This window comes from Anarhichas minor, unplaced genomic scaffold (assembly GCF_050575085.1).
Source record: "Anarhichas minor isolate MPS153535 unplaced genomic scaffold, ASM5057508v1 ptg000058l, whole genome shotgun sequence".
In the NCBI taxonomy this organism is placed as follows: domain Eukaryota; kingdom Metazoa; phylum Chordata; class Actinopteri; order Perciformes; family Anarhichadidae; genus Anarhichas; species Anarhichas minor.
In genome coordinates, this window is record NW_027466504.1 from 887,070 (window position 1) to 900,319 (window position 13,250).

The 13,250-nt window shown below is 41.8% G+C and overlaps 1 protein-coding gene across 3 annotated transcripts in view; it reads right to left on the reverse strand.

Moving 5' to 3' along the window:
- hspa12a (heat shock protein 12A) overlaps nt 1–8,642 on the reverse strand; it is a 28,037-nt gene extending 19,395 nt beyond the window's left edge. The window contains exons 1-2 of one of the 3 annotated variants that reach the window (XM_076077113.1): nt 8,566–8,642; nt 6,622–6,749 (exon numbers count right to left, since the gene is read on the reverse strand). In XM_076077113.1, the coding sequence (XP_075933228.1) occupies nt 6,622–6,749; nt 8,566–8,637 (200 nt within the window). In that variant the 5' untranslated portion in view covers nt 8,638–8,642. The remainder of the gene's footprint in view (nt 1–6,621; nt 6,750–8,565) is intronic. The other 2 variants (XM_076077115.1, XM_076077114.1) reach the window with 2 other exon arrangements.
- Nucleotides 8,643–13,250: the final 4,608 nt, after the last annotated feature.

Below are 13,250 nucleotides of genomic sequence, written 5' to 3' on the forward strand. Positions count from 1 at the left end.
CAAAACAGGTGAATTGCAGCCACAATAAGCTATTTTTTGTGGGCGGTGGGGCATGAACATTTTTCTTCCTCCAAAGTGGGGCGTGACAGAAAAAGTTTGAGAACCACTGCACTATACAGTATATTTATGATAATAAAGGCACTAAACTCCAAATTCAGAGCATATCTAAGATTGAGGGATTGCCTCCACATAGCTCTCAACATGGAGGCAGATAACGGTTCTAACAGTGCAAACAACGGCAACAGTGCAGACAGAGCTAACAGTGTTACAGTGTAATGCTTATGTAATGTGTGTCGCTAGTGTGTGGGTGAGAGACAGTGGACAGTGACAGGTTGGCAGCTTGAACATCTCTTTCAGAGTGACACATGAATGCAATAAACTACATTATTAATTAACCAAACCGGAAACAAAGTGGTAGGTAGAGCAGCAGACGTCACAGAGCACACGCGTATTCATCTGCTGCTGAAAATAGTCCACAACAAATACACGATTTTCTTTCCTGCATTTGAGTAATTTGTGTTTAATTTTGAAGATTATTAAATGAGTTTGTGCAACAGGCGGTGTACAGTTGGATGTTCTGTGAGACGGATTTGTAGCTTTTGGTTTTAAGTCAGAACACCAACAACAGACCAGGCAGCATGCATCACTAACACCTGGCCTCACATCACCCTGAAGCATGCACTGAGCTGTGCTGGACAAACCGTAATGAAGGGATTCTGCTGTGAGACGGCCAGCCCAGGTAGGAACAATACTCAAATAATCTATTGCTTGCAAATAATATTTTGGAAGCTGCCTCTTTGTGAAGATTTGAAGTGATGAGGATCTAGCTTCCATCTCTAAAAAGCTGTCAGCACACCGGATTGCTTTCTGTTTTCGGGGAGTTGTTGTGCCACCAATCAGCTTCCTGCTCCATTTGTTGCCCTCACAACAAAATGAGGACAGCTGATGGATGCTAATGTTTGTACTAGCACAGCAGTCCACTCTCCACCCCTCTGATACAGCTCTTCAAGAATGCTGTGCTAGAAACTCAAACCCTGCTCACTGCTCCACACACTGTCCAGGCTTTGTTTGGGGAGGGGTTCCAGCAGAGGAGGGACTCACCCAAACTAAATAAGCAGGGGGCTCTGGAGCAGTTTTCACTTTAAAGCTAGTAGCGCTGAGTAAAAGTAGCTGATTCATTGTATCTGCTGACTACAGGTAATGACCTGATCTGAGACCTGGATCTCTGTCTCCTTAAAGCTTTTCCAGAGACTATAATACAATTGTTTTCACAAAATTTCAACAAATTGTAATTTGAGACGCTGCCTCCTGGGGGTTTTAGGGGGAGAGGCGGTCTGAAAGCCTGCATGTTCACAGCTCCAACACTGGTAATGTGTGTGAAGTTCACAAATAGTAAACTGATCAGTTGTGAAAACCAATGTATGGATAGTTTCATTTTATTTGGACTTTGAAATAAATTATTAATATGAATCTTTCACTGTCTACAAGTGTTGCACATGCACTTTTGAAAAAAATATTATAAAGCTGGTTTTATATAAATAATAAAAATCTGGTTTCTCTAGCAGAAGCTTTAACAAGTCTTCCCAAAGTCCCATTTTCCATCCATCCACCAGAAGCCCTCAGGCGCTCTCCTTTCCCCAGCACTGCTTCACCCATCCACACACATGTTCCTCATTAGCCCTCCAGTTAATAACTGGCCCTTTTTCACACACTCCTTACCAATTTGTCAAAGTTGCCATTAAATTGCTGCAGCAATGAGTCCTAAAACCCAGAAGTGAGTCAGTGTGAAGTGTGCAGGTATGGTTCCCTCGACTCGATGTTAACGTGTTTTTGGTTAGATGCGTCACGAGGCATGATAAGGACTCAAGCGCAGACAGTAGATGAGTGAAAAAGGCATTTTATTCCACACCAAAAGGAAATAATTAACACACAACAGGGAGTCCAAGCACAAGAGACGAGGGGGGAAATCCAGAGGGAAAACGAGGCAGGCAGACGGGGAAACCGGGAACAGGACGAGACAAACGGGCGGGTAGAACAAACAATGACCTGGCAGTGAGTGAGTGAGAGACAGGGGTTTAAATAGTGACTAGAACAGGTGAGGAGAGTTGTGCTGATGAGGGAGTGCGTGATTACTGATAAGGGACAGGTGAAGGGAGTTAGACTGGTGCTGAGGGAGTGGCTGAGTAGAAGAGTGAGGAGCTACAGAAATACACACACACACACACACACACACACACGCACACAACACATAAGGCAAAGCCTGATTGTGACAAGATGCCTGAAATATGATTTTGACGTTTTGTTTTAAAACATTAAATAGGTCAGTGAACATCCCACCAAAGAATGTTGAATCTTTTTAAGTGTCTTAACAAGTGGCTAAATGAGACTACAAAACGCTGACTCGTCTGACTCGTCTGGCTCTTTCTAAGTTGTGCTTGCATCATCACTCTGTAAACTTATGCACCTCCAGTTTTTAAAGGAAATCCCTGAACTCTATCACTCTGCCTCTATTTTCTGCATTTGGGTTCTTCCCTTGATGACTGTATTTGCTGGCTGGGACACATTGATTGCAACACTACGAATACCAGCAATGCATTTCTCGAGAGCAACGGCAAGAATGTGAAGAATCGCACATGAGGCTGTCAACTAAACAGCTGTCAGCCGGTGGTGGGATGGAAGCTGATCACCCCTGCGGTGCCCGGCACTGAGGGCAGCAGAGCTGACCTGAGAGGTCATGGGACTCTCATATGGGGTCAGATCAGTCTCAATATTAATGAATGCACACAGAAGGATTCAAAAAAGTATTTTGTGATTCACACATAAATGACTCTCCCACATAAATACTGTTAGTAGTGGTGTTTGGCTTCTTTCACTTCATACAACTCTGTAGACACATAGAGATGGAGGACCTAAGCTCACTGCTTTCATTTCATTACAATGTAACATACTAAAAATGCACCCCAAAGCCTGTGATTTAAGACTGAGAGATGTTTTTATCACTTTAGATCCACTGCACCCTCTTCTTCAAGACTAAATCTAAATCTAAAATCATTTCATATGGTTCTATCAAATGTGTGACTTAGATGTTGTAACTCAAGTAGCAGAGTAAATACAAGTTTGATGAAGACACATTCTTGGCAAAAGTTTAAAAAATAAACAACATTATTTTTAAGTAGTACCATGACTGCAGCCAGCAAAATAATAGGAAGGAATACATGACTGGGCTATCTTTTGGTCATACGATACCTGATACCTTTTTTCAAAGCCTTATTTTAAGGCATGAAAAACGTGTCTCACACCTCTTAATAATTTAAATTAGAGAAAGCCAAAGTTGTCAATGTTAACTTTTGTCTAGTCATAAGAAACTGTACAAGAATTTATGATTGGCAAAAATATAATCAATAATTAAAGCTGTGGGCAGCGATGAACGGGCCCTCGCATCCTCCCGCACGTTGAGGGTGCTGGCGAGACTCCGACTTATGCGGCTGAGAACGCCTGCGACCGTTGGACAACGCGGCCACGAGTCCGATGTTTTTTTCCCGCGTTGCGCTGGAAATGATGCTTTGCAAATACAGTCCCTGACAAAAGTCTTGTCGCTTGGGTACAAGTTGACCTTAAGTGCCCCTCAAATATATTTGTAATCAATTTTTTTTTTTACAAGAAATGGCTAATTTCAATCCCAACAGCTTTTGAAATAATGTTTTGGTGCCAAATGAAACTGCTGAAAAGCATTCTAACGTTCACAGCTTGGTAAAGCCCACTGAGTCAGTTTTTGCAAAGACAAAAGTCTTGTCGCCTTGTCATATGATGCACCCAATCCTAGATTACAGCCTCACCTGTGATCAATAATTGATCAATCAATTAGTGGGTGTGTATAAAAAGAACCCCAGCACACCAGACCTTCACATCAACTGCAACTTGACCTCTGACAACATGCCTAAGATTCACCCTGAGACCAAAGCGTTGATTATCAAGAGGCTGAAGACCAGATCCACTGCTGAGGTGGCTGACACCTTCAATGTGTCTCAGCATCAAGTACAAAGAATAAGAAAAAGATTTGAAGAGACTGGAGATGTTTTTGACAAGCCCAGTTCCGGCAGACCCCGCAAGACAACTGCTAGGGAGGACCGTTTGTTGGCTCGAAAATCCAATGCCAGCCCCTTTTCCACTGCAGCAGAGCTCCACCAGGCCTGGTCACCTCAAGTCCCCGTGTCAACCAGGACAGTTTGTAGAATTCTGTCTCAAAATGGCCTCCATGGTCGAATCAGTGCCCAGAAACCAGCACTAAACAAAAGGCAATTAAAAAAACGTGTGGCATTTGCCAAGGCCCACAGCCTGCTAAAAGGATGGACGCTGGAAAAGTGGCAGAAGGTGGATTTCTCAGATGAATCTTCGGTTGAATTACATCACAGCCGCCGCAAATATTGCAGGAGACCTACTGGAGCCCGCATGGATCCGAGATTCACCCAGAAAACAGTTTGGTGGTGGAAAAATCATGGTCTGGGGTTACATCCAGTATGGGGGTGTGCGAGAGATTTGCAGGGTGGAAGGCAATATCAATAGCCTAAAATATCAAGAAGTATTAGCTACCTCTTACATTCCCAACCATAAAAGGGGTCAAATTTTGCAGCAGGATGGTGCTCCATCGCATACTTCCATCTCTACATCAAAGTTCCTCAAGGCGAAGAAGATCAAGGTGCTCCAGGACTGGCCAGCCCAGTCACCAGACATGAACATCATTGAGCATGTCTGGGGTAGAATGAAAGAGGAAGCATGGAAGACGAAACCAAAGAATCTTGATGAACTCTGGGAGGCATGTAAGACTGCTTTCTTTGCTATTCCTGATGACTTCATCAATAAATTGTATGAATCATTGTCGTACCGCATGGATGCAGTCCTTCAAGCTCATGGAAGTCATACAAGATATTAAATATGGATCTCACAGCACCACTACTTAATTCACTGATGTGAACATATTTTTGTATTTGAAGTAAATTATTTGTTCAATTTTCACATTACTCTCTGTAGGCGACAAAACTTTTGTCTTGCCAAAATCGGACCTTTCTGTGTTCATTAAATGATCAATCTTTCTTCAGTGAAGCAAATTTATTTTAGTATATTAAACATAATTTGGGAGGGTTTTAGCTTTCATATGAGCCATTTCTAAAACCAATGGATTAATTAAAAGTCAGGTTATAAGCTGTTGTTTCTACAAAATGGATAAGTGACAAGACTTTTGTCAGGGACTGTACTTCACCACTTCCTGTATCCACTGTGTGGCACTACAGAACACATTATGTTGCTCTATATGAAGCGTAAACCACATTGTATAAAAGTCATGTAAATCAGATGCTGTTTGTCACAAAAACGCAGATTTCCTTTGGCCAGCAGGTGGCGCTGTGAGTATTAGTGAAAATTAGCTTGTAGGTATCCTCAGGCCATGAGTGTTATCAAGCATGAGAAGTTTGGGACCAAGTCCAGCTGAGTTACATCAGCTTTTTTGATGGGGAATCACATAAAGTAGCCGCCCGCTACGGCTACGCCATTCTACTAAAGTAAAGCTTTTAATAATTTAATAATTAATTGCTCCATTTGTGGGCAAAATGTCATGCAATGGAAATAGAAGAAAGTCACACAACTGAGCTTTAAGTCCTGCAGTCAGACATCAGATGATGTAAACATGTCAAAAGTATGTTGATTATCAGTTAATTGCAATAAATAATTTGGTAACTCGATTAAAAATGAACTTGAAATGTAGAAGACAGAGAATGTGCGGTGTACACAGAAAATATACTGAGGTTTGGGTGTAGTACATCGACTGTATATAATAAGTGGACGTATTCCCTGATTGGTTTACAGCTTTGAACTACAGCTACAGCTTTGAAGCCTCCTCCTGTAGTACCAGGCTGTGTCACTAGGGCGCTCTGTATAGAGCAATGGGACAGAGTTTCAGGTAATTTATTGCTCAAATTTTGCGGTAATTATGGGCCATGGCAGTAGTATAAAAACTGTTTTTGTAAAAAACATGCATTTGTGTTTTTTTTTGTTTTTTTTATTGAATCCCACTTAAAGCTTCTCCTCCCTCAAGTCTTATTAAATACTTTATATTAATGACTAAATAAGCTACAAGTTATGTTAAAAAACATCTTGCAGTATAAATTTACAGTCTGCTTCATCAGGAATGTGTGGTTGTGGTTTGATCAGACAGAGACCAAACTCACCAACTGTCTGCCATCAGTTTTTGATTCAAATGTTGCTAAATCCTGAGAAATTTCTCAAACCCGTTAGAAAATGACAGAGAAAAAAAAGAATACAGATAGCTCTCAATGTGAAAAAAAGACTGTTCTGACTTTGGCAGAAAATGTGTTGATGTTGGAGCATCTCTCACAGTAAGAAGCTGATTGAGATATTACATTTATGGGCCTATCAAAAACAAAGCCGTTGGTCTTTTGAATAGACCAATTCATTCAAAACATAGCAATGTAAAAAAGTAATTTCTGTTGCAAATTACATATTTTACAGTGTTTGAAGAAGATAGACCACGATCAGCAAAGTTCATGCTAATGTAGCTCCGCCCCACACTTTTCAGCTGTGAGTGACTGCATTGCAGTGCTGGCCTACCTCATAGTGTGAATGCACTCTGGCTCCTTAGCGAAGGCATAAGCATAACCGCTCGACGTGGTGCCAAAATCAATGGCAACCACCACCACGAAGGACGGCCCCGACGGCACCTGGTCTGTGTCGTTCTGCTGTACAGAGAGCATATACAGAGTTATGGGGTTAGGACATGAGACCAACACACATACAAACAAGCACTTTAGGCTGTAATAAATGCATTCACATTCACAGCCATCCACAGCAACACTTTACAGTACGGGGTCATAGGGTCGAGGTACGTGAGTTAAGGTACGGGGATCAAGGTATGGGGTCAAAGTACGGAGGTCACATTAGATGAAATATTCCCTGTACTCACTTGGAAACTTAGTTTATGGTAAATGGTAAGGCTGCTTTACTTCCCAAAATCTAACTCTGGTATTATTCAGGAGTTCTCTGATCTTTTTGCTTTCTTAATGTCTCGTTTCGACAGAGTCTTGATTTTAGGTGACTTTAACATACATACAGTATATGCTGCCCCTCTTTTACCTCCTTTATAAAGCATTTACATGACACTGTTCATTCTTTTATTCTTACCCTGCCCACAATAAGGGACACGCCCTGCTTATTGTTCTGTCGTCTGGTTTTATTGTCAATCTCAATTCAGTTCCTCTTTCCACCTCCAACTTCCACAGTGATTACTTATTCGTCTATATGTAAACTCCATTGATAGATTTCACAAGGCCTTTAACACTGCAGCTACACATAATAATAAGCATAAACCAAATATGTCTACAGACGAATTGCTAACAAACTTCAACAATACTTGTAAAGCAGCACTTGACTCCATAGCACCAGTCAAGTCACATTATCTCTAAACTAAATAACAAGACTAGAGAAATAAAAACAAGATGCAGACTTGAAGTAGAAGAAGCCTGATGGACGAACACCTACCTATCACAAAGCTGTCAAACAAGCCAAGTCCTGCGAGTTCTCTCATATCACTTTATCAAATCTGTAATCAACCCCCCTCCTAGCCAACAAACTGAAGCCACTCCTTTGATCTGTGAGCAATTTTCATCCTTTACCTACAAAAACAGGTGAATTAAAACACCAGAGTCATCATGCCACCGGTGGCCCTTCTTCTCCACAGCTATCCCTGTGCCTTACTCAATACCCTTCAGCCCCTTGTACCGTGCCCTGCATAGGGACATAATGACATCATCAAAGATTTTTCGCCTGCCAGATTCCTTAACAGTGATGGTCCCACTTTGTTATCGATTGCATATAGCTCTCTGTCTGCTGGCTGTGCTCCGTCCTGCATTAAGCACATAAACAAACCTCGACCCGTATGTTTTTAAAACTGTATGACTCATTTCTAAATGACCATTTTCAACAAAACTTTTAGAGAAGACTGCGTACTTGGAGTTGATTTCTTTTATGAATATGTTTTACAAATTCCAGGTTTTTGTGCACGTGATAGCACTGAATCTGCTCTCATCAAAGGAACCTAAACAACCTTTCACTTGCAGCTGATGCTGGTGATTGCTCAATTTGAATTGTGGATTTGATATCTGGATTTGAGCACTGCCTTTGACACTGTGGCTCACTCGATCTTACTGGATACCCCTGAAAAGTGGGTTGGCATCCTAAACTGCTTTTACTTTCACTCCTCAGCAGGAGGGCTGCATTACTTTCTGTTCAAAATACATGAAAAGAATCAGATGCTAATCTATTTCTTTCACTGTAAAAATCTAAGGTTCATTTATTGTCATTGTACAACACAGGGTTGCGTAACGGAATGTAGTTTTTAGTCTCATTTTGTTACAGAAAAAGGAAAACTACTGGAAGGTGGAAGTCTGGTGGTACGACAGCTGACGTATGTGTACTGTTATGTAATATAGTTTATGAAATACAAAGGAAGCATCACAGGTACAAAGTATCAAGAGGTGAAGAAGAGAGTTGGGCCACCTGAATATGTGAAGGAGACAGTGGGGTGATTCCAGGGTCACCCATGCTCTTTGCTGGAGAAGGATTAGCCATCGCATCTGTAGAGGAAGACACACAGATATTCATGTCAGAGTCACACACTGAACCTTTCATTTACATACTTGTGCTAAACTACATACTGGCCTGAATATGAGACAATACATTTTCTGTAAATGATGTTTGAAAAAGTGTGGGTCATATTATATTGATGACTAGTCAATAACGTGCTCCCAAAGTCAAAGTACTTTGTGAATGGAGAGCACCAGCGTAGCAGCAGCTCCTACAGTGTTTGGGACCTGAATGTGTCGAGGTCAGCGGCTCTCTGACAGCTCGTGGGACAGATTCTGCTGCTGCTAAGGAAACTAGAAGTAGGTAATTGTATGACTCCATACAACCAGTCAAGTTACAGTTGACATCCAAGTCTGTCCAAAATGTCATCACTTCATCATTTTATCCTTTTAGACATTTGTGTAATGTTGTCATAATTAGCATAGGAATTTTTGAGTTATGGCCAAGATGTGTGTTGTCAGGTCACCGTGACCTTTGACCTCTAGATGCTTATCCGTTCATCCTTGTGCCAAATCTGAAGCGATTGACCCCAGGCTCTCCTGAGATATGCTGTTCATGAGAATGGACGACCCTAAAGCACTATGCCTCGCGGAGCAAAAACACTTCCTGAAAAGTGAAATGAGCTGAAAGTGTCTCTCGAGGTCTTTACTGAAGACTGAACCACCTGCCAAACGGTGAAACGGTGTCCTACAATGGTGTGATGATGGGAACTGTCAGAGGAAATGATTGTTCTAAAGTCAGAGACCTCGTATATATCAGACATATTTGGTGTTTTCATTGTTAACTATAACTGAGAGGTCACTGAGTTGTATTTTTATTTGGTTTTGTTCATATTTCACCCGTCAGGGCCTCATGGACTCACGTGCAGCTGGTTTATATGAATGCAAAACTGTAACTCATCTTTTACAGTGTTGTGTGTATCACACAACTTTAAGACATGAGGACCTGCCAGCTGGCAGATGTGAACACCATACATCTGTATTTAAGTACGCTGTGTAAAAAAGCTTGTGGGATGTGAGTGCTTAAGTTCAGTCTCGACCTTCGAGAAAATGTTCATTTATTAGCGTATTAGTGGATGGAGTTTGCTCAGTTATCAGGGACAAGAGAGTGTGTGTGTGTGCGTGTGCGTGTGTGTGTGTGCGTGTTATACTGCCTTGCAGCACTGCCTACCAGTGACATTTTGCCCTAAACAGTGATTGAAATCAGCTCAAGACTTTGAGCACAATACTAAAACCTCCCTTACTAGATCGGCTGATTGGTCCGGTGGCTTTGCTCTTGTTTTGATCCCTGCAGCTGGCAGGAGTGACTTCACGATCAAATAGTCATGGTAACTGAGTTACTGGTAACTGAGGGGGCTCTGCCCCGCTGCTGAGCCTGAGCTCTGCCCAGAGACTGTAAATGCCCGGCGAGTGAAAAGATGGCTCCTTTTCTGGTGCAGAGCTGCAGACTGACAACATCAACTCCCTTCAAACAGCACAGAATGTCTTTAAAACACAATGACATTTCAATGGAATTGGAGATTGTCTCCCCATTTGCTATCATCATTTTCATTAGTCTGGCTAAATAGCCTTCACAGAAAGTGTTCTTTGAAGGCACACAATAATAATACTCCCTCGATGTATTGTAAGTGTCTGGCAGAATTGTCTCACGACGGGACATCATGTCATCCATCCTATTTTTCCGCCTCGTTCACCCTTTTTTCTAGTCCACCCCTACGGAGTGGATGAGTGGTCTGAAGACCCGTAATACACTTTGCCAGGCAATTACGGTGCAGAATTACAGACCACCTGTGGCTAGACTCCATGCAGCCCGTCTCTCGGCGCCCCCAGCAGCCCACTCTCAAAGCCACCTTTACAACCTTGAGGTTTTATTCCCAACAATTGCCATAAAAATCAAATCATGATTAGAGAAGTAAAGCGATTGCTCTTGTAGTAATTAATATCTCAAGTGCTGCTTCACTAAGGTTTGACTGAGGCCTTCTTTTTATTGTGCTAGCTCAGTTAGTCCCCCTCCATGCAATAAGGAGCTTCTAAACAGGCAGCTTTGTATTGTGAATGGCAACTGTATTTGCAACCTTGGCTGTTTCAATTATACTTTTAATCCAATAAAAAAAGTGGAAAACTAGCGATGAAGACATACCAATCAATAGCGTGTAGTCACTTGTTCAAAGAAAATTAGAATTGTAAGTAAGAAGTGCACCTAGTCATCGTAACGTCACCCATTGATTTGCTGACTAAGCAACTACGGAAAAATCTAAAAGCTGTCCATCATTTTGACAGACTGGAGGAGGTGGAGCCTCTGTGAGCGCTACGTGTCAGAGAGCAGTGCCGGTGCAGAAGGAGCTCATGCTGTTGGATTTCCTCGTGCTGAAGCGAGGAGCGAGGAGTGCTTGCAGGATCAGGAAGTCCCACGTTCACAGAGTCTGGTGAGTCCAACGAGTAAAATAACACAAACAAACACAAGTACAGTACCGAGAGCACTACCACCGCTTGTGTGTGTCACTCAAAAACTTAAAAAATGTATTACAAGACAGATGTAATGTTCCAAGATGCCAAATAACCACAACTGGTCCCTGGTTCAATTCCAGGCTGTGATCTTTATTGAACACTATTCTATCTCCCAGTGCTTCTTCTCAGGTCTCTGCCAAATATGTCTTAAATATAATAGCTGGGCTAATCCTAAACAGATAATCAATGAGGGCATCCAGGGTCCTGATGGGCTGAAGAACAGTGGAGAGGCATCACTCAGATGAAACAGGACATGGTGTATTCCTTTGAATGCCTGCTGAACTCACGTAGTCATTGCAGCACTGACTGTGCAGCTGATAAAGGATGTGAAGACTCGTATTTCTCTCGTCTCAGTAGGAGTGGTGGCTTCCTGTTGGCCTTCCATTCCATCTATTCCCCAAACGACTGCTACTCAGAGGCCCGAGCCGCGAGAGAATGTCAGTAAAATGATCAGACACTTGACTAAAAGAATCGATCAGTCGAAGTACAACTGAAAACAGGTTCCTTGGAGTTTAAAAGGCTCACATCAATAACGAAGGGCAGTCTTCAATTTTCTGATGACGTTGTTGTGGACTAAGGTCAATGTCACCGAGGGTCTGCCTGATGAAAAGAGCAGCTAATCCAATACATGCTTTTAGCCTGCTCTCAAGGGAGAAGGTATGTCAGCAGCAACTCTTCAGTAACCATGACCCCCCCCGACAGCCGTCTGGTCAAAAGCATTCTACACTTGATGACAGAAAGCCAACTCTACACCTCTCAACATCTAATCCGACTACAGTGTCTGTACGTTTTAAGATATATTTACAAAATGTCAGCGGGTGTCGTCAGAAATATGTCCACATCTTGCTGTGTAGACCAATATATATTTGAAATTAGCACTGCTAATAAATCTGGGCAGAATATTTTTTTCAATGTCCTATAACTGTTTCACAATAAAGCCTCCCACTAGGTGGCCGGTAGAAAGGTTCAGTATTTCACTTTGTCATGTTGAGGTTGCTACTTTTCTTAACTCTAGAAACATTTTTCATTTTTGTAATGCCTCAATATTACTACTGTTTAATGTTCAGTACAGCTTACCTGTGATTGTGGGAACTATAGGATTCCCTCCTTCGCCCATGAAGTGGTACAACAGCTACTGTGAGTCAGTTTTAGCGGGAAGACTGAAGCTTCAATGCCTTTATTCATTGTCGGTGATGTGAAAACATTGGGTTTTCACAAAGTCACAATAGTTAAAATATGCGTCCTGGTCATAGTTATATAAGTTATAAGAGTTATCTGTCAGCCCATCACTGGCCAGCAGGGGAGGAGGTTAAAACGCGGTGTACTTCACAGCGTACTTCTGTGTTCTTAGTTTTGTAGTTTGATCATTTGGAGACAACACCTACAATTTCAAAACCTGCCATGCTGTTATACTGTCATTTTGTGTGTACAATTATGCAGCTCAAGGAAAAAAGTGCAGTAATCCGAAAGGCAAAATGGGCTTCCCTTGATTCAAATCATGGACAGTTCTTTACTGTCAATCCACGGTATGTTTAAGGGTCACATGACCATCCCTGAAATAATGCAACCTGTTGAATTGTTAGAAGACGTGAACGAGTATGGCCAAAATTATATTCACGATTATTCTGATCAATATTGAGATTATAATTATATTTTACGATTATTCACTAATTTTAGGCGGGAAGTGAGGCTGAACCAGCTGCGCACATTTACAGGTTGATTTGGGACTAAAGGAAATAGCTCACTCACACTTTTGTGGATCCTACCCTACACACTGTTTTAGAAATGAGACCCCTACTAAGTAACTGATCTTAAAATAAGACTTCAAATAAGGTTCTTCTTCAGCTGAATTTAGAGCATTGAGCAGTGGTGGGCCGTCAGGGCCTGCAAGGCCTTCTCTGCTGGCCGAGACATAATCACAAAGTTATAGCTATTTTATAATCTAATAATTTTTCTTAAACACACTACATGTATTATAATTTATAAAAATATTTTTCCCATTATCTTATTTTCTCATTGCACAGCTACTGTCTTCCTCAGTTGCTCTGCTTCCAGTGCAGCTTGTTTTAAGTAGAGCTTTTATCCAATCAG